This window comes from Nicotiana attenuata, unplaced genomic scaffold, assembly GCF_001879085.1.
Source record: "Nicotiana attenuata strain UT unplaced genomic scaffold, NIATTr2, whole genome shotgun sequence".
Classification (NCBI taxonomy): domain Eukaryota; kingdom Viridiplantae; phylum Streptophyta; class Magnoliopsida; order Solanales; family Solanaceae; genus Nicotiana; species Nicotiana attenuata.
In genome coordinates this window covers 75,515-102,954 of record NW_017674020.1, presented here as the reverse complement: position 1 = coordinate 102,954, position 27,440 = coordinate 75,515, and the positions used below count along the sequence as shown (strand labels likewise).

General features: G+C 39.1%; 2 protein-coding genes across 2 annotated transcripts; one reads left to right on the top strand and one right to left on the bottom strand.

Annotated features, from left to right (window-relative positions):
- Positions 1–253: 253 nt before the first annotated feature.
- LOC109217830 (extensin-2-like) lies at positions 254–2,591 on the top strand (the record flags this gene model as incomplete). The annotated part of the gene is made up of 3 exons (XM_019382105.1): positions 254–632; positions 963–2,293; positions 2,405–2,591. Coding segments are annotated over 2 exons (1,671 nt in total), but the record flags the coding sequence as incomplete, so codon positions are not given.
- A 16,311-nt stretch (positions 2,592–18,902) lies between these two features.
- Positions 18,903–19,062, bottom strand: LOC109217831. Its single transcript, XM_019382106.1, has one exon. It carries the CDS (start codon positions 19,060–19,062, stop codon positions 18,919–18,921), a length of 144 nt encoding a protein of 47 aa, XP_019237651.1. The 3' UTR covers positions 18,903–18,918.
- Between the last annotated feature and the right edge of the window lie 8,378 nt (positions 19,063–27,440).

Below are 27,440 nucleotides of genomic sequence, written 5' to 3'. Positions count from 1 at the left end.
AAGGAAATTTCTCTCCTAACTGGCAAGGCCCGTACATGGTTCACCGGGTCCTAACAGGAGGAGCCCTCATATACTTGCAGAAATGGACGGGGAAGTTTGGCCAAAGCCGATCAATTCAGATGCAGTCAAGCGTTATTATGTATGATTTCTTTATGATGTAATTTGAACTACGCCTGACCTGATTCCCGTTTAAGAGGGGATACGTAGGCAGCCCTATGGGTTCGGTCACAATTCATAAAAATTTCATCCCNAGTTCCCCCACCACCACCCAGTTAACGTCTCCTCCTCCACCCATATTACCTATTCCTCACGACCACCGCCCAAGAAATCACCTCCTCCACCATATTATTACTCTTCTCCACCACCACCAAAGAAATCACCACCGCCACCATATCACTACTCTTCCCCACCACTACCGGTAAAGTCACCTCCAACTCCATACTACTACACCTCCCCACCACCTCCAAAAAAGTCTTCTCCCCCACCATACTATTACGCTTCACCACCACCACCTACTCAATACTATCCTCCACATCATCGTTTGGTGGTCAAGGTTGTCGGAAAGGTTTACTGTTTTAGATGCTATGATTCAAAATATCCAGAGAAGTCCCATGGCAAGAAACACCTGAAAGGTACAATACTTTTTGTTCCACATCCACTCTTTTTATTTACTTTAATTTATCACCAAAAATTGATTTAACTATATATTTTCCTTTATGTTGCTTTATTCGTTAAGCTCTTACCAAAATACCCAAAAATGTGCTAGTAAAAGATTTGCGTGCATCACATTCACTGGATTTTCCTTTTTTAAAAATAAGATTTTAATATGTCAAAAATATTTACAAGGTAGTGACTACAGATATTTTTGTGACTATGGAATAAAATATTGAAAATGACATATGTTAGCAGCTCAATAATTTTAGTGTTAATTAATATATTAATTCTTTTTTCACATGAATTAGGTGCTGTTGTTAAGGTGACTTGTAAGGTTGGTGACAAGAAAATTGTGAGTTATGGTACCACAAAGATCAACGGCAAATTCAGCATTACTGTTAAAGGATTTAAATATGCCAAATATGGAGCAAAGGCTTGCAAGGCTAAACTACACAATGCTCCAAAGGATTCTAATTGTGACATTCCTACAAACCTTCATTGGGGAGTAAAGGGTGCTAACCTAAAAGTGAAGTCAAAGAACCATTATGAAGTTGTACTCTATGCAAAACCATTTGCATATGGCTCTAAGACACCTTATGCAAAATGCACAAAACCTAAGCCTACACCTACTCCATACTACTATAAATCTCCTCCATCTTCATCACCGACTTATATTTATAAGTCACCACCTCCTCCATCACCAACATATGTTTACAAGTCACCACCTCCCCCAACCCCGATATATGTTTACAAATCTCCGCCGCCACCAACTAAGTCTTCACCATCTCCTTATTACTACAAGTCTCCACCTCCACCATCACCAAAACCTGCTCCTGTATACTATTATAAATCACCACCACCTCCATCACCATCACCTCCACCTCCTTACTATTATAAATCTCCTCCATCACCATCACCTTCTCCCCCTCCTCCATATTACTACAAGTCGCCACCACCCCCATCACTATCACCTCCACCACCATACTACTATAAGTCACCACCACTGCCATCCCCATCACCACCTCCACCCTATTATTACAAGTCTCCACCTCCACCATCACCAAAACCTGCACCTGTATATTATTATAAATCACCACCACCCCCGTCACCATCGCCTCCACCTCCTTACTATGACAAATCTCCTCCACCACCATCGCCTTCTCCTTCTCCTCCATATTACTACAAGTCGCCACCACTCCCATCACCATCACCTCCACCACCATACTACTATAAGTCACCACCCCCACCATCCCCATCACCACCCCCGCCCTATTATTACAAGTCTCCTCCTCCCCCATCTCCATCACCACCCCCGTCCTATTACTACAAGTCTCCACCACCTCCATCGCCATCACCTCCACCTCCATATTACTATAAGTCTCCACCACCACCATTTCTATTACCGCCACCACCCTATTACTACAAGTCTCCGCCTCCACCGTCGCCTTCTCCTCCACCTCCATACTATTACCACTCTTCACCTCCACCAGTGAAGTCTCCTCCTCCTCCCTATTACTACAGCTCACCTCCTCCACCCGTGAAATCACCACCTCCGCCAGTATACATTTATGCTTCTCCGCCACCTCCAATCCACTACTAAGTATTTCTAAGAGCTCAGCCATTCTCCATAATCAATCAAGTAAGCAGCCGTTTGAATTGTGTATTTTTTTTTTTTTCATATGAAATCAACTTTTGATTTTTCTTTTCTTTGAATTAAGTTCTAATCTTATATTTCATTGTTTGTTTTCAGATTTTAATTTGAAGGACGAAGTAAATGCTGGCTTCTTGAGGAAAAGATTCAAACATCAATGGCACAAAGCAATTAATTTATGGAATAAGATATTCAACTTTTCAATTGAAGTCCATCAACTCCTTGTTTTAGATATTTTTGAATTTACTTCTTTTATATATATTTAAACAATAAAGAATTAGTTCCACTGAATAAATAATAATACTTTTTAACAATTTCAAAGTACTGAATAATCCTACAGATATCCCAAAATCCGATGTCACAAGTGTATGAGCAATTACTAAGAGAACCGAATACAGTACAATAACTGTCCGGAATACAAATTGGACAGAGGAAAATTACAATACGCTGAAAGAGACTATACTGGCTGCGGGTCGCCTCGAGAAATGCAGCTCACCTAGTCTCCGTATCATCCATGCTGCTACACCCAATAAGCCACTAGAAATACATGTGCATGTGTAACAAAAATGCACAGCAAGTGTAGCATGAGTACGAAAATAACGTGTACTCAGTAAGTATCCCGTCTAATCTTGAAGAAGTAGAGACGAGAGGTCGACTTCGACACTTACTAATAGTCCAATAATGATACGTCAATAATATAATAGATAGAATTTTTATAAACATGATTGTAATTCAATAGAATGAAGCAAGTAAACAATTCTTTCTTTTAGAGGAAATTTCCAAATTCTTTTTTATCATTTATGCATTTATTCTCAAGCAGGGAAAAAAACAATATCACTTCCATAAATTTCAAGACAAGCAATATAAGCATGCGCAAATCATGCCGAGGTCGTACGGCCCGATCTAAAAATATTTAAACTGTGCACTGCGAGAGGGTCGAATGGCGCGAACCATAGATGCATCTATTTAATCTACCGAGGCGTTCGGCCTGCTCCACAATATATAAATACATTCAAACAGTCAATCAAGAGTTCGTCAAGGAGCAATTATCCAAGTAAACGGCAAATTTCGCTTTTAAAAATCAAGGAAACGATGACTAGTCTTTTAGATATTCATTTACACATTCAATATGTTTTAAGCACTTTTAAATTGACAACGAGATTTCAAATATTGCAAGTAAAGCATGCTTTTGGGTCCTAGACTACCCGGACTTAAGCATAATAGTAGCTACGCACGGACTCTCGTCACCTCGTGCGTATGTAGCCCCAACAAATAGCAGCACATATTCAATTAATTCACCTATGGGGATAATTCCCTCTTACAAGGTTAGAAAATAGACTCACCTCGCTCCGAAGCCTATACCCAATTCAAGAATGCGCTCAAACCTCCAAATTGGAGCCGAACGATCCAAAACTATTCAAATGGGGTAAGTACTGGTCAATACATGCTCAAAAGTTCATATTCTAATTATTAAACCAATTTCCCAACCTAAATGCAAGGTTCCTAAAATTCATCCCCGGGCCCACGTGCCAGGATTCCGAAAATGTTTGAAGAAAGTTGTTACCCATAACCTAAGGATCAAGAATATATGATTTTACTCCATTCCATAACAAATTTCGTGGTTAAATCTTGTTTTCATCAAACTCTAGGTTTTTCATCTAAACCTTTGATTTTCCCTAATTTTCACATGTTAATCTACCCATAATCTATGTATTTAACTCATGTTGGGTAGAAATTACTTACCTCAAAGTGCTAGGTGAGAACTGTTGATACCCAATTTTTTCCTACATATTTTTATACTCAAAATATTCTCAAAATAGCATATACATACCTATATAAGCATGCCCAAAAGTTTTGATATTTTTTCTTTATTTTTAAAGATTTTTAAATCAATTTATTGTCTATTTTTATACTACAAAATTCAATAATTATTCCCAAACTAGCATTTTTAGTGAAAAATTTATTTCATTCTCATATTTACACTGAATATAATTAAGGTAATTTGGCGTATTTTTTATACATTTGTTTGGTTTTTAAGCTAAATTGCATATAATTGCAATTATAACCTATTTTACAATTAACAGCATTTCATAATCAAAAAATCACTTTTAGTATTTTTACATTAATATTTATATGTTATTAATTAGTTCAGTACCTTTGATTTATTTTTAAATTATTTTTTACTATTTTTATAAAATAATAAAAAGGGAAAATTGGCTATTTAACAAACAACCCTTAGTATTTCAATTATAGCCAAATTGGCCACATCCCTATCAGATTTTTAAATGACCCAATTCGACCATCAACCGCCATGGGACCCTAGATCGATGGTTCTCTCTATTGAGATCCCAAAATCCCCACCATGTGAATCAGTCCCTAAAAGTTCCGCATGGTTTGTTTCCGGCCATCTCCGGCCACCTCCCTTTCACCAAGGCTCCGATGGGCCTCTCACCGTCCTGTTCAACACCTCTAGGACCTTCGAGGTTTATGGACCGTAGTGGTTGAGACCTAGGGTTCTTGGTTCTGCTACTTGTGGGTTCTCCGGTGTGATTTCAGGCGAAATCACACCCTATACGTCACGATCTATGAAGTTTCGACAGGTTCTCTCAACTTTTATTAGGGTTTTCCCTTTTGAAACCCTAACTCTCTCCTGAATCTCTCAAAACAGTGCTATTCTCATGATATTTTCATGTTTTCCTCTATGTTCGACTTATTTTCGAGTTTATTCTGAAATATCTTTTACTTTGAACCACCTTTTACTTTCTTTGAAAATTAGGGTTCTTAGATTTCTTTTACGCATGCTTTAGCTGATTTTCTTTATGATTAAATCTTTTCTTTGTTTATTCTGACCTGTTTCTATGCTCTCACTGTTTTTAATTTGACTCTGCTAAAAAACCCTAATTTCTAAAATGTTTACTTGTTTGATTATGGGTGTTGGCATGTCTCTTTGCCTTGGTTATGTGTGTTGGACTAATTTTCTTGGCCTTGTCTCTATGTGTTAGCATGTTCCTTCGTCTGATTATGCGTGTTAGCACGATTCTTTCTACTCGGATTCTATGTGTTTAGCATGCTCCTTCGTTTCATTGTGTGTGTTAGCTTGATGTCCCTTGACTCTTGCTAATGTTTCATGGTCACCAGGCTTCGAATATGTCCTGCTGAATCTTAACTTGTTTTTACTAGCTCTGAGTGATTGTGTTTGTTCATCTCTTGTTCCCCTTCTGTCTATATAGCTAATTTTGGCTCGCTACTTTTGTTCATTCACCTCTATTTATCTGTTAAAAATGCAGAATCATGACTTCACACGATTGATTCTGATTTTCCTTGATTGATTGGTAATTCAAAAACTTTCTTTAAAACCCTAGCATTCTACCCGCCCGTTTGAATTAATTGATTTTGTTACCTTATTTGTTATAGTACTATGTCTTTTAAGCCTTTCCTTAATTAGAATTTCCTGAATTTGGTCTTAATTGGCTACTATATGCAATCTGAATCTTGATCCCCTCCCTTATTTATTCGTTACACTGATTTTTCCTACTTCGCCTTATACGGTGCTGAATATTTTCGTTNGGTGCTGTAATATTTTCGTTTGATTTTTGATTTCCCTTAATTAATTGGGAGTTACTTCCTTTATTCTTTGATTAATTGATTCCGAGTTCTTCAATTTAACATATTTCTGTTGATTTTTACCTTATTTTACCCCCTACTTTCAACTATAAATACTCTAAGTATTTTACACAAAAACAACAGTCTTCTGACTTACACACCACTGAATACTTTCAAATCTGCATTCTCTCTTGCTCTCTTGCTCCACTACTATTCTCTGCTCCTGTTTATTATTAGCCGGCTGAAAGCCAAGGCTAATATAGTGTTACTCCTTTATCTTTGCATCCTGCTTTTGCTCTTTACTGGTATGTCCTGATTAACTTTTCAAGTGTCACACCAATGTGTTTATTTTTGTTTCAGTTCATTATTTTTGTGATTCTCGTCTACTTATGGTTCTCTTGTTCAGTGTGTAATTGATTCTTTACTCTAATGCTTCACCATGCCTTCTGATTTACATGTTAAGTCTGACTTTGTTTACTCCTAACTTTATTTGTTATGTCTATGTCCTGTTGTTACACATTAGCATGCCTAAACTCTACTGCCTCCCAGTCCCCTGAATCCCCTGATTCTGGGTAGTCCTATCCATTAAACCTGCATCCCTTTTAGCATTGTGTGATCTATTTGCTTCCCTTTTCCCATGACCATTGTATGCAATCTTATGCTATTGTTTCTGTTGTTTCTTTCTAAAACAAACCCCTTGTTTTCTTAAAACTCTTCTTTTAAACACTTTTTCCTGCACTTCACACTATTCTTCGAAAATAGGATCTGCCCCCTTCGTGTGAGCATTGCTTTGTGTGCCTCTGAGTACTCACTGAACTTTGACACACAAGGCCGGTATTCCACACTGCACCTGTCCTGCATTCTTCTAAAATGTCTAGGTGCTGGTATTGGCCAGGGACCCAATGGGGCCCTAGGGAGCTTTGCCGCACCTAGACCATGGCAAAGGCTGTGAACTCAAAGGGGTTGAGGTTGGAAGATTGGGCCTGATTGAAGGCTCCCTATAGCATAGCTTTTTATTTTTTTGTTCTTTCGTATTGTAATTCAGATGCTACTGGTTTGTAATAATTTGTAAACAAATAATTGGGGGTGAATAGTGAATATAGGGGAGGGTTATGCATGCTTAGTATAAATCATGGGTAGAAAACATACTTATAGGATTTTATTTGCGCAATAGACAACCTGTATAAGTCATGCATCTCATTCATTAGAAATCCTGCTTTAGGTTCTTTATTTTCAGTCTGTCATTACGCTCATCTTGTAACCACGCTCAGTTAATAACCAGCAATGATTAACAACAAGCCAAATAACTTGTAATTACTGCATTGGCATATTAGAAATCATGTTCTTAGGAACTCTTATGTGCATTAGATATCCTGCCCATAGGACTTCTTACTTGTTCGAGTTGCAGTGGTTAATTCATGTTAGTCCAATAACCGTGATAAAATATGGTTAAGTGGTTTGAAACGTTTTCTGCAAACACTTTACCACGCGTACCTTATAAATCAGAATAAGGAAAATGTATGTTCATTCCTTTATAAATAATCAGGTAATGTATAACAATGCCTAGGCAAACCTTAGGCCCGTTAGGAACTGACCAATTGTGTCTTTTTATTAGCCTAAAACCAACCAGCTTCTTTAAGTTTTAACTCTGCAGTTCCCCCTTCTTGTTGTGATCTTCTGAAGTTCACTCAGCTTTTCTTTTCTTAAAACAAAAACTCTGCTGAAAACAATTTTTTAAAATGACACACCTTTACTTTTACTGAGTTCTGATTTTTATGTCTGCAAATCCCTGGGTTACCTATTTCTGTCCAGAATCGTGCTATTATTGTTACTACTTCATTTCTTAAACCAAGTTTTAACCGCTGAAAAAGTCCCTATCTTTTGAGACCTTAATCATGTTTAAGGCATACTACTTATGTGTTTTGTTTGAGGAGGTGTACATGGGCCTTTACGTGTTTACATGCTTTCCCCCCTAACATGCAGTATGTGTTTTTGTATGTCGCCTTAGATTTTTGTCCTTTGAAACCAATCAGCCTAATATCCCTTTGGGATTAGTAGTCCTAAGTACCTCCGGGACTGATAGGATGGGGCGGGTAATAGCATGCAATAGGCAAAACGAGACCGTTCCGCATTTAATACCTTAACGGGTTGGGAAAGGGTAGATATGGATATGATGACCACGCGATAACACCACATGTATAAACGGTTACCAGGTGTTGTGTGGGATGATCCATATTATGTATAAACCTAGGACCCATTCCCTTATTTGTCCACTTTTATTTCAACTATTTTTCTTTCGCAAATTTCAGCTTTTAAAAAATTGTTTCAACTGTGTGGAATTTCCCTCCTTTACTTGTTTATTCAGAATTAAAAAAATGGTTTCTCCTACCAAATTTCAGTTTCTTTAAAGTTTCTAATTTCTTGCAACTATTATGTGAAGACCCCTTTGTATTTGTAACGCTTGTTTGCCTACTTGTTGTTTGCATTTAAAGTCACAATATAGCATGGTCAGGAACCACACTAGTGGATCTTGAGGGGTGCCTAACACCTTCCCCTCGAGATAATTTTTAGCCCTTACCCGAACTCTGGTTTTCCAACTCAAAAACCCTTAGTATCCTAATGCACTTAATCATTAGGTGGCAACTCTTCAAATCCAAAACCCAAATCCCAAACGGGAATAGAGTTGTCTTCCCAAATATCGTAAACCCGATTTCGCGAGAAAAAGGGGGCGTCGACAAGAACCCTCTTCCGAAAGCTCCAAAATCGCCCAGGAGATGAAAGGAAATGAGCTAAATGGTCTAAGTCTCGAAATTAATTGTTGGACACAGCCCTCTGATGTCGCATTTGCGACAGGGAGATCGCAAATGCGAAGAATGCATCCCAAATGCGACCCCTAACTGAACTGGCCCATTTCGCAAATGCGATACGGGTTTCGCAAATGCGAACCCTTCAGGCCTCGCAAAAGCGACCCATTTGTCGCAAATGCGAACCATTCCCTCAGCCGCCCAGGTTCGCAAATGCGAACAAAACCTTGCAAATGCGATGACCGCATTTGCGACCAAAACGTCGCAATTGCGATCTTACCAGTACCAGAAATCCTATTTCTCAACAAAATGCTCCGAGGCTACTCCGAAACTCACCCGAGCCCCCGGGTCTCCAAACCAACCACCCGCACAAGTCTAAAAACATAATACGGACTTGCTCAAGGCTTCAAATCGCATCAAACAATGCTAGAATCACGAATCACACCCCAAATCAAACTTGATGAACTTTAAAATTTCAAACTTCTACTTTCGATGCTTAAACCTATCAAATCACGTCCGATTGACCTCAAATTTTGCACACAAGTCATATTCGACATTACGGACCTACTCCAACTTCTGGAATCGAAATCTGACCCCGATATCACAAAGTCCACTCCCGCTCAAACTTCTCAAAAACCTTCAAATTTCTATCTTTAGACAAATGACTCCAATATGACCCACGGACCTCCCAATTCACTTTCGATCGCGCTCCCAACACCAGAATCACCATGCGGAGCTATTTCCAGACTCGAAATCTCAAACGAACATCGATAACACTGAAATGCACTTCAACCCAAACTTATGAAATTCTTCCAAAAATGCTAACTTCCACAATAGGCGCCGAAACGTTCCTGGATCTTCCAAAACCCAGTCCGGGCATACGCCCAAGTCCAAAATCATCATACGAACCTGCTGGAACCTTTGAATCCCGATTCTGAGGTCGTTTACTCAAAAATCCAATCTTAGTCAATTCTTTCAACTTAAGTCGTCTGAAATGAGAATTCTCTCTCCAAATCAACTCCGAACTTCCCGAAATTCAATTCCGACCACGCGTACAAGTCATAATACCTGAAGTGAAGCTACTCAGGGCTTGAAACCATTGAACGACGCGCTAGAGCTCAAAATGACTGGTCGGATCGTTACATTCTCTCCCACTTAAACATACGTTCATCCTCGAACGTGCTAAGAACTGCAACGGAGTTGTCTGAAATCACTGTTTGACACCTTGAGCACCTACCCGGGCTACCACAGCTCAGTTGAGCACATTAACTCGATCAAATCTGAAGATATTCTCTTTTATTCAAACAAATAAGCTTAGAACACAATTCCAACATCCGAAATTCTCCGCCAGGCCTGCTTCCAATATATGAACACCGTATCAATCACTACACGAGGTACCAGAACATGACTGCATATCTTTGCTGAATTCTCACCATGTACCACATCATTCACAGGACCATATTAACATTCTCTGATCATAATAGCCGACATTCCCCGAATTTGATGCCCACGACGCACCTCATGATATATATAAGTCTCGTTCCAACTCCTACAATACTTCCACGACGGAAGAGACATGTAGAAATTCATAACCAACTGCCGGGTCAACAAATCATTGAGTCTTTACTTTTGACAAGAACATTACCTCATTCTGAACCAAATAACGATCTTTGCTCTTTAATATACTTCATACAATCTGATTGCACTGATCCTAGATCCAATACCTTGTCTCACCCAGTACGAACTGCTCAGGCAACAAGCCACCCCAGACACGACCAAAAGTCTCATATGATGCCACAGTGTGCCAATAGGCTACCAACTCGAGCGTGATACATAAGGAAAATGCACTCTGGAAGGGGCTACTTAAATCACACAACCTAATATGAGCTCTCCTCTGAAAATGGATAAAAACACATAGAATAGAATATAAGGGACTGTAATTATCATCACACTGTTGCGGCGTGCAACCCAATCCGCACATAAAATTCACGTAAGGAGATACACATCGAGCTAAATTGCTCATTACAACAAAATACCGAATATCGGTCACAAGCACGCTAAGTGCATAATACCATCCCTGAGGGGACATATAGCGTCATAAGCTAATAAACTCAAGCACAACTGAGATGCGATATATGTTCTGAAACTAAAGAGCCATCCTGCTCACATAACACCATCGCTACGCGGAACCTCAACACATCAGAAAATTATCGAGTCGTTCACAACTCTCATGGCACCATATAGCATTAAATGAAATAGCCGAAGACGAATTAACATCCAACGCCCGAATACTCCTCCATAAGGAGAGCTATGCTGAAACGAACACATTCGGCCTGATATAGAGCCCATATTCATATTTAAATCCATCCACAGACCTCAAGTTGATTCTGATCGTACCGAACTAGTCCAATAATCTTTTCTGGGTCCATAATAACCCCTTTTTCCAATAACACACAAGAACAACCCTCATAACCGAAGTAATCCTCCAGAGCCCACAACCCAATAAACCGAGTGCCCTCCCGGCATAAATTCTCAAATTAACAATATCACCACAATCTTCATACTTGGTTTCATTCTTCAATCAATCAAGTGACTACATGCCACACTTATACAATCTTCCCGTGGGACGCGCTCCCACAACCCTCCGTAACAGATAACAAGTCTGCACATCCATCCACCGGCCGCACTAACGCTGAAAAGCGATCAAGAATCCATAACCAGGATGCAAAGCCTCTTTCACAAAACACCGACCCCAGGTGACGCTGAAGACAATGCCAGCTTACTCTAAACATTCAAATCCCTTTCATGCTCATCCGAGCTCGTGACATCCTTGTCAACACCAAACCGCAACCTTGATCCTCACCTTCAAATTCCATACCACTCACTGCACCTAACATGCCAACATGCGATAGTACAAGAATTTCATCACAACTCCTGAACCACTAACATGGTAAACACTTCCTCATATGGAAACGTTTTTACTTAACTCATTCCAAGAGAACCATAGCAACACACGAGTGAATTCTCACAACCGTAGAAGATGCAATTCTTCAAGTAGTGGCCTAAGCCACCATAGCTCTTTCCGGGATCCTCCTACACATAGCAGGCCATAATACTAGAATACTTCCTAATAAAATCAATTACGGTGGCCGACAAGCCTCACACGTACCATCACAAATCACTTGCATAACTTAATCACGCTGAAGGAACTGATCACTGCTACCAGTATGCCAATCCAACCATTGCTAACCAATCTAACCCCTTCCAATTTACCCTTAGTTGTCTTAGAATAATAATAACTTCATTCAACACATAATGCACTTAACCCGAGTGCCCATGTAACACGAGACCATGCTGTCTCAAATCCCACGAACCACCTTATACCTTCCTTATGCGCATTTTCGCATCTTGACTGGTACATCCATTCTGATAATTCCTCTACGAGTCCGAAGTCCTTTTCTCCCTTTCCTCCCAATGCTACACTGGTCAAAACATCATAGAACATTCTAAGCCTCTTACCATAAGCTGCTACAAAAGCCTGATTCTTAACCATACTACGGGCTTGAACCCTTAGGCACCATATTTTGGCCTTTGAATTCACTGGGACCGTTATTGAGAGTCACCCACTCTGACATGGTCCCGAATATAATCAACTGCAAGGCTCTGCTAGCACATGCCCACCCTCTTAAAGAATCACCTGGCCAAATCACCTTCCTTGCAATTCACTTCTACGCGAAGCATAATTCCTGAGTCTTCCCAAAGCCTGAACATGAATCGATGATGCCAATTATAGAACACATTCTTAAATTCCTTTGCTCAAATTACTACTGATGTCCTCTTTCCTTAGTCGTGGTAACCCATCAATATGCCAATAACTAGAAATCTCACAATTAGGCGACAAGGCAATCCAACCGTAGGCGATGGGACTCTCCCACTTAGCTTGAAGCCACTATTACACCACTCTAGAGCCTACCAAGATTCTTTATCTCTCATTGACATGACCTTGCTCAATCAAACTGCCAAATTCCGCGAAATCCTTCCTTTAGCATTTCATGAACACTCTGAATCTCTAACAACATTCACATATTAGACCTCTTACCGATAGTTAATAGAATCCTTCACCGAAGCTTTGCCAACCACGCGACCGCTGATCTGCTCATAGGAGACATACCCAAATGTGGAGACTACACACTGACATCTTCCAACGACGCTGCACAAGGTATAATTACAACGACATCAATAACCCATCCTGAGCCCGTGCTTATCCACCAGCTGCGCAAGTCCATTCACTCCTCGTGGACATTAACTAAATGTGCGACAATATCTTCCAATTCAAAGTTATGTTGTATCCTTCTTCATATCAAGCAGCTCCTTTCCGTCATATCAAATCTCCCGCCGTTATGCTAGCCAATATTTCAAATTAAGCTTGTGGACCCAACCACCGTCCACTAAAAATTTCCAAATCACTCCAAACTTTCCCCAAGGGTGAAGTTATCCTGCCACTGAATCCACGTGTTGCTCTGCCACTCTCCCACTTTGGCTAAACCCTCTTCTTTACGCAACTATTCGACTTCCGCTTCTTACACTTAGCCTTCCAGAAATTTAACCACCGCATAACACTTCCCACATGTCCTCCCTCATCCTTGGCTGCTCAGTTGATGCCTTAGATCAAAACCTATCTCACTAGCGCTTGAATCAATAGACCGCTACTAACTTTTAAACCTTCCCGAAGATCATCTTTCTCGAGCCATCAGCATTAGAAATACACATTTAATCCTGAACCACCGCACCCTGCGATCTCTAACAGCCGCTTCTCCAATACTATTTTACAATATCCTGCCCCCGGGGAGAATTGTAGAAGGTCATAACACCAGTGAACTTAGTACATTCAACAAGGACAACGGCACCTCATCACAGATGAAAATTCCACCACGCTCGCAAATACCAAGCCTCATTACTCTATCAACCCAAATCTGAACATTCTTAGCCCGATGGCCTTTCCCCCGCTGGGAATAAAATACCGAATCTCCAAATCATGCACTGAGTAAACCTCTCTTCAAGTCATTCGATGCCCCGACACGTAGACAAGCATCCTACCATCACATCAATACTGTGTGATAACCGTTCATAAGCACTATGGCAACTTGTGCCTAGCTCAGAGCTCTCAGAAGTACGACTACTAAGCTGAAATAACAGAATATCCTTCCACACTGCGACACTAATAGTCAAATCAACTACGCAGGGAGAAGCATCCCGCACCACCTTTGTAGTACCTTTAAAATTTCTTAATTCCTGATTTATAATAAGCGCTTCGCATCGCATAGGACCGATTGGGAAGGAAACAAAGGCATAAGCCTCAAAGGAATCAAATTGCACGATGAGGAAACCAAGAAGGGAGGTGCTCCTAACAGCCCCGTAGCCTCCCGAAGATAAGTACAAACGTCTCTGTACCGATCCGCAAGACTCTACTAGACTTGCTCATGACTCGTGAGACCTAAGGGAACCTAGCGCTCTGATACCATGTTGTCACGACCCAATATCCACTAAGGGTCGTGATGGCGCCAGACACCATTGCCGGGCAAGCCAACACAAAATCACTAGTAACTCCTTGTTTTAGATATTTCTGAATTTACTTCTTTCATATATATTTAAACAATAAAGAATAAGTTCCACTGAATAAATAATAATACCTTTAACAATTTCAAAATACTAAATAATCCCATAGATATCCTAGAACCCGATGTTACAAGTGCATGAGAAATCACTAAGAGAATCGAATACAGTGCAATAACTGTCCGGAATACAAATTGGATAGAAGTAAATTACAATACGCTGAAAGAGACTATACTGGCTGCGGGTCGCCTCGAGAAATGCAGCTCACCTAGTCTCCGTATCATCCATGCTGCTACGCCCAATAAGCCACTAGAAATACATGTGCCTATGCAACAAAAATGCACAGCAAGTGTAGCATGAGTACGAAAACAACGTGTACTCAGTAAGTATCCCGTCTAATCTCGAAGAAGTAGAGACGAGAGGTCGACTTCGATACTTACTAATGGTCCAATAATGATATGTCAATAATATAATAAATCGAGGATTTTTATAAACATGATTGTAATTCAATAGAATGAAGCAAGTAAACAATTCTTTCTTTTATAGGAAATTTCCAAATTCCTTTTTCATTTATGCATTTATTCTCAAGCCGGGAAAAAACAATATCACTTCCATAAATTTCAAGACAAGCAATACAAGCATGCGCAAATCATGCCGAGGTCATACGGCCCTATCCAATAATATTTAAACTGTGCACTGCTAGAGGGTCGAATGACGCGAACCATAGATGCATCTATTTAATCTACCTAGGCGTTCGGCCCGCTCCACAATATATAAATACAGTCAAACAGTCAATCAAGAGTTCATCAAGGAGCAATTATCCAAGTAAAAGGCAAATTTCGCTTTTAAAAATCAAGGAAACGATGACTAGTCTTTTAGATATTCATTTACACATTCGATATGTTTTAAGCACTTTTAAATTAACAACGAGATTTCAAATATTGCAAGTAAAGCATGCTTTTAGGTCCTAGACTACCCGGACTTAAGCATAATAGTACATACGGACTCTCGTCACCTCGTGCGTATGTAGCCCCCACAAATAGCAGCACATATTCAATTAATTCACCTATGGGGATAATTCCCTCTTACAAGGTTAGAAAGGAGACTCACCTCGCTCCGAAGCCTATACCCAATTCAAGAACGCGCTCAAACCTCCAAATTGGAGCCGAACGATCCAAAACTATTCCAATGGGGTAAGTACCGGTCAATACATGCTCAAAAGTTCATATTCTAATTATTAAACCAATTTCCCAACCCTAAATGCAAGGTTCCCAAAATTCATCCCCGGGCCCACGTGCCAGGATTCCGGAAATTTTTGAAGAAAGTTGTTACCCATAACCTAAGGAACAAGAATATATGATTTTACTCCATTCCATAACAAATTTCGTGGTTAAATCTTGTTTTCATCAAACTCTAGGTTTTCATCTAAACCTTTGATTTTCCCTAATTTTCACATGTTAATCTACCCACAATCTATGTATTTAACTCATGTTGTGCAGAAATTACTTACCTCAAAGTGCTAGGTGAGATCCCTCTTCCGAAAGCTCCAAAATCGCCCAAGAGATGAAAGGAAATGAGCTAAATGGTCTAAGTCTCGAAATTAATAGCTGGACACAGCCCTCTGATGTCGCATTTGCGACAGGGAGATCGCAAATGCGAGCATCGCAAATGCGAAGAATGCATCGCAAATGCGACCCCCGACTGAACTAGCCCATTTCGCAAATGCGATACGGGTTTCGCAAATGCAAACCCTTCAGGCCTCGCAAAAGCGACCCATTTGTCGCAAATGCGAACCATTCCCTCAGCCACCCAGGTTCGCAAATGCGAAAAGAACCTCGCAAATGCGATGACCGCATTTGCGACCAAAACGTTGCAATTGCGATCATACCAGTACCAAAAATCCTATTTCTCAACAAAATGCTCCGAGGCTACTCCGAAACTCACCCAAGCCCCCCGGGGCTCCAAACCAACCACCCGCACAAGTCTAAAAACATAATACGGGCTTGCTCAAGGCTTCAAATCGCATCAAACAACGCTAGAATCACGAATCACACCCCAAATCAAACTTGATGAACTTTAAAATATCAAACTTCTACTTTCGATGCTTAAACCTATCAAATCACGTCCGATTGACCTCAAATTTTGCACACAAGTCATATTCGACATTACGGACCTACTCCAACTTCTGGAATCGAAATCCGACCCCGATATCACAAAGTCCACTCCCGGTCAAACTTCTCAAAAACCTTCAAATTTCTATCTTTAGCCAAATGACTCCAAAATGACCCACGGACCTCCGAATTCACTTCCGATCGCGCTCCCAACACCAGAATCACCATACGGAGCTATTCTCAAACTCGAAATCCCAAACGAACATCGATAACACTGAAATGCACTTCAACCCAAACTTATGAAATTCTTCCAAAAATGCTAACTTCCACAATAGGCGCCGAAATGTTTCCGGGTATCCCAAAACCCAGTCCGGGCATACGCCCAAGTCCGAAATCATCATACGAACCTCCTGGAACCTTCGAATCCCGATTCCGAGGTCGTTTACTCAAAAATCCAATCTTAGTCAATTCTTTCAACTTAAGGCGTCGAAATGAGAATTCTCTCTCCAAATCAACTCCGAACTTCCCGGAATTCAATTTCGACCACGCGTGCAAGTCATAATACCTGAAGTGAAGCTACTCGGGGCTTCAAACCGCTGAACGACGCGCTAGAGCTCAAAACGACCGGTCGGGTCGTTACATTGACATTTTATTAACATTAATATACAGAAAATTATATTTTTTTACTATTATTACGGGGACAACTATATTGTGTATATTCCCGATAAACTACGCGAACACTAGATAGAGTACGTAATTTTAATATTCCTTGAAATAGAGCAGACGATACCTAATTTACAAGACCAGTTCAAGTGATAAATTAAAACTTCAGTAAATTTATGGCTCGTGCCAGCAGGATTGTATTGAATATCAGTTAATTAGTTAAAGGAATACAGTTAAATGTATTTTCACAAACTTGAGTATTATAAAATCAAATGGATCTTCAAAAGTTGATACGAAGTTCATCAAACCATTTTCCATTTGAAATTTGAGGCTAACTATCAAGATTCAGACGGCAAGTCTATTGCAGGTATAAATACACCAATTAAGGGGTTATGTAGGTATTAGTTATGTAGGAACATGAGTGGAACAATCCTGTTCAATATGGATTCGGCCAAATCAAATAACTTTTAGCGGGTATTATGTATAAGGAGGAGCAAAATTTAACCAAATATTACTAGTTGTGCAAGATTTTACGAGGAGATCAAAATACCAACTAAATATTATATAAGTTATGCAAGATTTTACACGAAAATTAAAACACCAACCAAACATTGTAATAAGTTATACTGGGTTTACATTGTTATACATGGATTAACTCTTTTAGAAGGGGGGCATTTGCATCTATATCCGCTTTTTGGGTCACGTTTTAACATGTGCTCGCTTTGCAAAAAAAAATTACAAACGTACCCACTTTTTCGCGTAACTTCAGCATACGGGGCTTAAGTAGCAAAGGCAATCACACAAAACTTTAGCATTCTAGTAGACGGGCCTGAAATAGCAAAAATTGCTGAACCAAGTGTGCTAAAGTTTTTGTTTGTAATTGCTGAACTTAAGCATTCTACTGCTGAAGTTTTGTTCTCTATTTGCTCAAGTTTTTATTAGTAATTGCTGAACTTAAGCATTCTAGTAGCTGAGTTTTGTGATGCTGAAGTTATTTAGTTCATTTGTAAAAACTTCAGCACTAAATACGCTGAAGTTTTTTTGTCCTGGATAAGCTTTTTCAAAAACATCAGCAGAAGATGTTGAAGTTATTTAGTTCATTTGTAAAAATTTCAGCACTAAATAAGCTGAAGTTTTTTTGTCCTGGATAAGCTTTTTCAAAAACTTCAGCAGAAGATGTTGAAGTTATTTAGTTCATTTGTAAAAGCTTCAGCACTAAATACGCTGAAGTTTTTTTGTCCTGGATAAGCTTTTTGACCCATACAATCACTATATTGGATCTTCGTTTTTTCTTCTTCTTTCTGAATGTTTTTATGGAGCAGATCAGTAATTACATTAGAAAAAGGTTCCTTCAGTGAAAATAAATCAAATAATCATAAAGTTCAAGTGATATAAAGTGAAACTATTACTTTAACCCCACAAATCAATTCATTTGATTCAAAGAAAAAAAGATTACATCAAAAATGCGAAAAAAATAAAAATAAATCGTGCAGCTTATGTTAGTTTCAATATATTGGGACTTGAATTGAATTCTAATCTGAATGTTATGAAATAATAAAAGAAGAAGAGTATTGCAGAGAAAAGTAGGGAGAGGAAATTCTTATTGATTTGGGAGCAATTACAATGGAATAGAACCTCTTTATTTATAGGGAAAAATGACTTAGTACAAAATTGCTAATATCCTTTTTACAACCTAATATAAACTACTGCTCTGTACAATTCCAAGAAGTGGAGAGAAAAGAGAAGAATAAAAAGACTATGGACAAACCCCATAACCCAATTTTGTTTAAAGGGTTGTCTGGAGTTTAATTAATTTAATTCAATCATGCCAACAAAGGAGCATGACCACACATCTTTTGATTATGTAAAGTCTGGCTCTTTGCTGCCTAAGAACTCCTCCGAGTCCTCTGCTTGAAATTAGCTTCCTCTTTGAACTTCCCAAATTGCTGTTGCTCATCTTCATATTTTACTTAATTAGTGGTGATGAAAATCAAGAAACTATAAAAGGGTGTCTGTATAGGAATTCTTATAACACTGCAACCCTAAAATCTTTCTAAAATATAAAAGGGTGTCTATAAAAGGGTGTCTGTAACAAACCCTAAAATCTCTCTAAAATATAGACATTCACCATAAATAAAATACTATTTATAACATTCCAACTTGAACGTCTATTCAACAGACAATGTGCCTCGTTAAAACCTTAACTAAAATAAAACCCAGCGGGAAAAAAGTTCTAGAGAAGGAAAAAGAGTACACATATTTAGAAATACGCCTTTTGGTTGCCTCATTAAAAACCTTGCAAGGAAAACCCATTGGGACAAAACCTTGTAAGGGAAAAAGAGTACAAGCGTATTAACTCCCCCTGATGAGAGCATCAATTCATATCTTTGAGCCTTCGCATCCCAATCTTGTGCACTAGCTTCTTGAAGGTTGACGTCGGCAAGATTTGATGAATAAAATAGCCATATTAATTCCAATGAATATGTTGCACCTTGAAAATCATCGCTATCACATTATCATGCTTATAGTTATAGCAAGATATATATGTGCGTAAATAGCACTTAGGATATGGTACTTTAGGACCAAGAATTGTATATGCTTTAAGCGACTTAAATGCTTCAAGGATTGTCATATAAGTTAAGTCATATAATAGACTTTAATTAGATGCATATCAAGTTTTCATGTCATGCTAGACAAATAAGATAGATAAAGGTGATTGCACACACCATTGACTTTATCCTTTCAAGTGTTTGAACTACATGTTCAAAACTACATATCTTTCATATGAAACCAATTCTATTTGAATTGTGTCTTTTCTATACGGCCAATATTTTTGTGTCTGTATTTGACGGACTTAAGATCCTCATATATACTTAACGTGATGATATATGTCGTCGACGAATAATTTATATCGATTCCAATACTTTTTAAAAAAAACATAACATAGAGATCTCTTCATTCATATTTTCAGGTACATGAACCTCTCCTGAGATTTTATGAAGTGTTATGTCATGTGATCTTCTAGATCACTTGCCTCCTTATTATGATCATTTTGATAATTTGCTCATCTTCTTTATCAAGAAGTTTATTTGAAACCGATTTGTCTATATGCTTTAAGCGTACCATAGATGTTGTCCTTCTAGGACTTAATATGAGCATTTGCAATGAGAATATAGATACTTTTTTTGGGTCCGCAAATGTGTGTGGCATGCTTTGCAATATTGTTGGCCCAAGTAAAAGTGGGTTTTGAAGACTGACAAAGGAACTCAGACATGGGCCAGGTCCATCCTGGTGAAGCACAGATATGGTCAACTCAAGCATGTGAGATGCATGTGAAGGAGATAAACCTAACTTACCAGAAGTGATATCTCCTGATCCTGATCGAAAAGGTTGCATATTAGATTAGGAGAAAGACTGCTTATTCAAAGAGAACATAGTTTAAGAAAGGGAAGAGTTAGAGGTTGAGATCAACTAGAACTCTTCCACCATGGAAGAGTAGCATTAGAAGTCTAGTCAATCTCTAATTACTAACTCCATAAATATCAGTGTTGTTCTCTTTTACAGGTAACGCACATAAGCAGAAGTTAAACGTAAACTGAGAGCAAAATAGCTAGGCAATTTTGCAAGCAATTTGTGTGTGTTCAAACGTGCAAACCTGAAGCTATTTGAACCAGATAGAAGAACCAGTTCCAAGTGTCTATCTTTTATTCTAGTTCAACTGTAGTAGGTGTTTTCATATTGTACCTTTCAGCTTTATCTAGAAGCAATTATATCAGGTACTTAGAGTTTTCAAGTTAGAGTTAACTTGAAGTTGTTGCAACAGTTGAGGCGCTGTGCTACAACGGGATTAGAGTTATTCCTAGGTTTACAAAAGAGTTTTTGTAAATGCAGCTTTTGGCTCAGTGATTTTAGTGGAGAGTTTGGGAAAATCCTGCTGGAAAGTAGGTCGTGGTTTTTTCACCTTTTGAGCCAAGTATTTTCCACGTAAAATCTTTATGTTCTTTAATTTCTGTACTTATTATTTCGCAACAGTAGTAGTTGGAACATATAGAAGAACCAGGTCCTTCCATAAACAACTTAAGTGAAAAATTGGACACTACACAAATCACCCCCCCCCCCTCCCCCCTCTTGTGTGGTATTGAAGTATAAAACATCAATTGATATCAGAGCAGGTTATCCTTGAAGAGGCTAACACCTTAGGAACAGATCAAGATGAGTGCACCACCTGGAAACTGGGAAGGACAATCCACTGCTAGGCCTCCACTCTTTAATGGCCAGTACTATTCCTGGTGGAAAAACGGGATGAGAGATCACATCATCGGAGAGGACTATGAACTCTGGGACATTGTTACTGATGGTCCCCTAGCCACCACGAAGAAGAATGCTGAAGGAATGGATGTGCCAAAGACTAGAACTGACTATATTGCTGAGGACTTGAAGAAGTGGGAAAAGAATTCTAAGGCCAAGAAATGGCTTGTGTGTGAACTTGGTCCAGATGAGTACAGCAGAATTCAAAGATGCACTACTACTAAGGAAATTTGGGACACTTTGCAAGTGGATCATGAAGGAACTCCTCAAGTAAAAAGATCAAGAGGAACATTGATGTATTCTCAATATGAGAATTTCACCTTAAAGGAAGGGGAAACCATCCAAGAGATGTATACAAGGTTCACAACACTAACAAGTGAACTAAATTCTCTTAGAAGGATTATCCTTGAAGAAGATAAGGTTGAGAAATTTTGACAAGGGTTTTGCAAGTTACTTGGGAAAGCAAAATCACTGCTATTCAGGAATCAAAGAACATTTCCACTCTCAAGTTGGATGAGCTAATTGGAAATCTCACTGCCTATGAACTTAGAAGGCAAACCATGAAGATGGATGCATCGAAGAAGGAAAGGAGCTTGGCCCTCAGAATAGCTGAAGGTGCAGATCTAGAGGAAGATGAAATGGTTATGATCACGAGAGATTTCAAGAAGTATCTAATGAGAGGAAAGGGTTCTTCAAGAGGTGCAACCTTCAACAAACCAAGGGCTCCTGAAAAACAGACCAACGGGGGCTGCTACAAATGTGGTAAGACTGACCACATGATCAAAAATTGTCCTCAGTGGGAAATTGAATGGAAGAGAGAAAGGGCTGAACGAAGAAACAGGAAGAAGGAACAGGTTCATCCCAAGAAGAACAAAGGATCAACAAAGGCTATGGTTGCTGCTTGGGGAGGGAGCTCAGATGAGGATTCAGAAACTGAAGATGGAGATGAACAAGCACTGATGGCCATTGGTGAATCTTATGAGGAATCAGAGGTAAGTGTGATTCATCTCAAAGACAAGATTAAATTTTTGTCCAAAGAAAATCTATCTGAGTTACTGCTAGATTTTATTGATGAATCTGAGGTCATAAACAATGAGAAGGAATAGTTGTCTAGGGAATGTGTAATCCTGAAAGCTTAGTGCAAAAATCTGGAACTTAGGGCTAGTGAAAGTTATAATAAAAATGCTGAGTTGAAGAACCGGATTCTTGAACTTGACACCACTGTGCTAGAGCTTAGATCTGAAAATTTAAAACTGAAATTAGGAACAGGTAAAAAGAAAGTTGATCACACACATCTCACCTTAGAAGAAAATCTAGGAAAAATGAAGGATGAGTTGTACAAAAAGGATGAGCAGATAAGAGTCCTAAAAGAAGATCTAAGCAAGGTTAAACATGAACTAGACGGAACTTGTAAATGGAATAAGTCCTCTGATGCACTATCATGGCTACAAGAACACCACAGTAGCAATAAAAGAGGACTTGGATATGGGACCCCTGCACCTAAGTGGGATCCCAAAATCAAGTACGTCACACTTCCTGAGAACAAAATCTGCACACATTGTGGTAAGATTGGTCACTACAAAAGTGAGTGCACTGCAAAAGAAAAGGCCAGTCAAAAGAACAAAACCTTTGTTCAAGGGAAAAATAGGCTGCCAGGATGGGCTAAAAAGAATTTAATTCATTCCTTTGCCTATAGAAAGGGACCCAAACTAGTTTGGGTTCCTAAGACTAACCCTGATTTCTTTTTGCAGGTCCAAGTGAAGGGGAGCAGCCAAATATGGTACATGGAAAGTGGCTGCTCAAAGCATATGGCTGGAAGCAAGAACCAGTTCCTTTCACTTGAGAACTTAAAAGGAGGTAATGTCTCCTTTGAATATGGTAAGAAAGGTGAGATCATTGGGGTTGGAAAGGTAGGTAAGACAGACTCACACTCCATTGAGAATGTCTACCTGATAGATGGCTTGAAATAAGCCTTAATCCAGATGCTATCACAACTATGTGACAGAGGTAACCTGGTAGCATTCACTTCTTCCAGATGTTTTGTGATAAATCTTACCACTGACAAGATTGTTTTGCAGGGAAAAGAGTAACAATATATACATTGTATATCTGTCCACCTCTTTCAAAAAAATGACTCACTTGCTTAAGTGTGTTGGACAATGATCCACTCCTTTGGCACAAAAAACTTGGACATGCGAGTCTAAGTCAACTCAACAAATAGTCTCAAGAACCTGGTGATAGGGCTGCTAACATCAAGTTCAAGGAAGACAAAGTTTGTGAGGCTTGTGCTAGGGGGAAGCAAGTAAAATCCTCTTTTAAATGCAAGAAAGTGGTAAGCACGACCAGGTCGATGGAACTGATTCATATTGATTTCTATGGTCCAGTGAGAACATTAAGCAGAGGTGGTCAAAAATATGTGTTGGTGCTTGTGGATGATTACTCTAGGTTTACTTGGACATTGTTTTTAACTTCTAAGGATGAAGCATTTGACATGCTTACTTCTTTGTAGAAACACTCAGAAAATAATAGGTAATCAACTTGTATCATTGGGTCTGATCATGGAACTGAATTTGAAAATGCTAAGTTTGCTGAATTTTGTGATGAGCATGGCATAGATCATAATTTTTCTGGACTTAGACTCCAATCAAAGGTAAAATGGAGTAGTTGAAAGAAAAGAACAGGACACTTGAAGATATGGCTAGGACTATGCTTCTTTCTAGTAAACTACCCCATAGCTTCTGGGCAGAAGCTGTAAACACTACACGTTACATCATTAATAGGTGCATGACTAGACCTCTTGTAGAGAAGACTCCCTATGAGTTACTTAAAGGGAGAAAACCAAATATATCCCATCTTAGGGCATTTGGATGCAAGTGCTTCGTGACAACAATGGAAAGGACTCCCTAGGTAAGTTTGATCCCAGAAGTGATGAGGGAGTATTCTTGGGATATTCTTCACATAGCAAAGCTTATAAAGTATACAACAAAAGAACTATGTGTGTAGAAGAAAGTTTACATGTAGTTTTTGATAAAACTAACATTCTTTCTAAGAGACAAGAACATGAAGATGAAGCTATTGGGCTGGTAAAAGGCTTAAGTGAAGTCACAGCCCAAGCTGAAGCTGCACCAAAAGAAGGAACATGTGATGGAACATGTTCTTCCATCCAGGGCAACCTGACAGGGGGAACTGAACAAAGAATAACTCAATCCAACTCCCAATTGGAACCTGTTCATGAGCCTGCTCCTCATCAACAAAACATAGGAGAAACATCAAGCAGAAACCAGTTGGTTGTGAAACCTTACAAATATCAAAGTTCTCATCCCATTGAGAACGTAATTACTGATCCAACTTCTGGAATCAAAACTAGATCTCAATTAAAGAATCTATGTGCTTTTGATGCTTTCATATCTCTGATTGAACCTAAAAATGTTGCTGAGGCTTTGTAGGATGCAGACTGGGTAAATCCAATGCAAGATGAACTCAATCAGTTTGAAAGGAGTCAAGTTTGGCATCTAGTTTCAAGACCCAAGGACCGATCAGTAATTGGCACTAAATGGGTCTTCAGAAACAAACTTGATGAAGATGGAACTGTTACAAGGAACAAGGCAAGGTTGGTGGTTCAAGGTTATAGCCAGGAGAAGGGCATAGACTATGATGAGACCTTTGCTCCAGTTGCAAGATTGGAAGCAATAAGACTCCTCATAGCCTTTGCAGCACATATGGAATTTACTCTTCACCAGATGGATGTCAAGAGTGCTTTCGTAAATGGCTACTTAAAGGAAGAAGTGTTTGTCAAACAACCTCCAGGGTTTGAAAGCAAGGAGTGTCCGGATCATGTATATAAACTGGACAAGGCACTCTATAGCCTCAAGCAGGCTCCTAGAGCATGGTATGAACGACTATCCAAATTCCTGCTTGAATATGGCTACAAGAGAGGTAAGATTGATAGTACTCTATTCTGAGGGAAAAAGGTAAGGATCTTCTATGGTACAAATATATGTTGATGATATAATTTTTTGGGCAACCACTGAAAAATTAAGGAATTTGCTAAATTATGGGGAGTGAATTTGAAATGAGTATGATGGGTGAGCTTAATTTCTTCTTAGGCTTACAGATTAAACAAAACTCAAATGAAACCATGATCCATTAGTAGAAATATGCAAAAGAGTTGCTTAAGAAGTTTAAAATGGACGAATCAAAGGAAATAGACACTCCTATTGCAACAGCTACAAAATTGGACATAGATGAACCTGGCTCATCTGTTGATCAGAAGTTGTATAGGGGTATGATTGGTTCACTTTTGTATCTTACTGCTAGCAGACCTGACATTGTTTTCAGTGTAGGGCTTTTTGCTCGATTTCAAGCAAATCCCAAGGAATCCCACTTGGCTGTTGTCAAGAGGATATTGAGATACTTGAAAGGCACTACTGACCTTTGCCTTTGGTATCCAAAAGGTAGTAACTTTAATCTAGTGGGATATGCTGATGCTGACTATGCAGGTTTCCTTGTGGACAGGAAGAGCACCTCAGGTATGGCTCACTTTCTTGGTTCATGTCTGGTGTCATGGGCCACTAAAAAAAAATTCAGTGGCCTTATCTACTGCTGAAGCTGAGTATGTTGTTGCTGCCTCTTGTTGTGCTCAATTGTTGTGGATCAAACGGCAGTTGATCGATTTTGGCATTGAAATTGGTTGCATCCCTATTTTTTGTGATAACACTAGTGCTATTAGTATGACTAAGAACCCGGTTCATCATAAGAGAACCAAGCACATAGATGTTAGACATCATTTCTTAAGGGACAACTATGAGAAAGGATTGATCACAATAGAATTTTGTGCTACTGATAAGCAGATTGGTGACTTTTTTACAAAAGCACTGAGTAGAGAAAGCTTTGAAAGGAACAGCTTAGAACTAGGGATGATTAAGATCACTTAATGAAACCAGTTCAAAATGCACAATGAAAAAAAAATGGAAAATTTTTATTGTTTTTGGTTAGGAAATCTGGAACTTGTGTAAATATCTAGATTAATTTTTGCTCAGTTTCATACTATAAATAGTATACTCCTATGCCATGTGTTAATATGACTCACTGATCTCTAACAAAAAAATTTCTATTTTGGTAAATTGAGGCATGATCAAGAGGATTCTTAGTGAAGAACCTAGTTCATCAGTACTGGTTCATCTGAATAACGAGGTATCTTTTCTACACTCTGCACAATTAGAAATATTAATATTTAATTCTTGAGCAGAGTCCTACCTAAGATAAAAAAAACCCAGAAAAATTATCCTTTTGAGTTTGAACCAGTTCCGTCTCTATTAGAATCCCTACCGTACATAATGCCTAGAATCTAGGGAAGCTTAATCGCTTGTTCAACCGGCAATTTCAGAGTGATTGGACTTCACCATAAAAAGCTGCTGTTAGACATTAATTACACTTCTCTCTTTAAAAACCATCATCATCATCATCACTTCCACTCTCATAATTCTCTAAAACCGTCGAGTTTCTTCTACTCCCTACTCTTCTCTCTTCCAAAACACAATTCAAAAATTTCTCTTCCAAATTAACGAAGATGACCAACCCCCAAGATAACCCAGGCACTCCTCCACAACTACCCCCTTTGATTCCTCCACACCTCCTCAACCCAGCACAACCCCCCAACCTAGGAGAAGGCGAGTGAAGATGCTTGCTCACAAAACTGTGGCTACAGGTGTGCTTTCAAAGAAACTGAATGCAAAATTGAAGGCTAGACAAGCCCAAGATTCTGAAAACTCAGATGATTCCTTCAAATCTGCGAGTGAGGGGGAAGGAACTAGGTCTTCTGATTCTGAGAAGGTTCAAAATCCCCCTTCTGAGGTACGTTCTGTTCTGGTTGAAAATTTGGATAATAGGTTTGTTCTGGTTGGGTCTGTTATGAATGTGGAAATGCCTGAGTCAGGAAGGAGAGGAGGTAAAATAAAAGTGAAAAAGAAAAGGAGAGTGAGGGTGTGAGTAGTAATGTGAGGGGAAGAGGGAAAGAAGTAGCTGATTCTTCAC

What these genes read in the sequence shown, in the direction of transcription:
- LOC109217831 (XM_019382106.1), bottom strand. Translation starts at nt 19,062, where the DNA reads ATGAAGATGAGCAACAGCAATTTGGGAAGTTCAAAGAGGAAGCTAATT.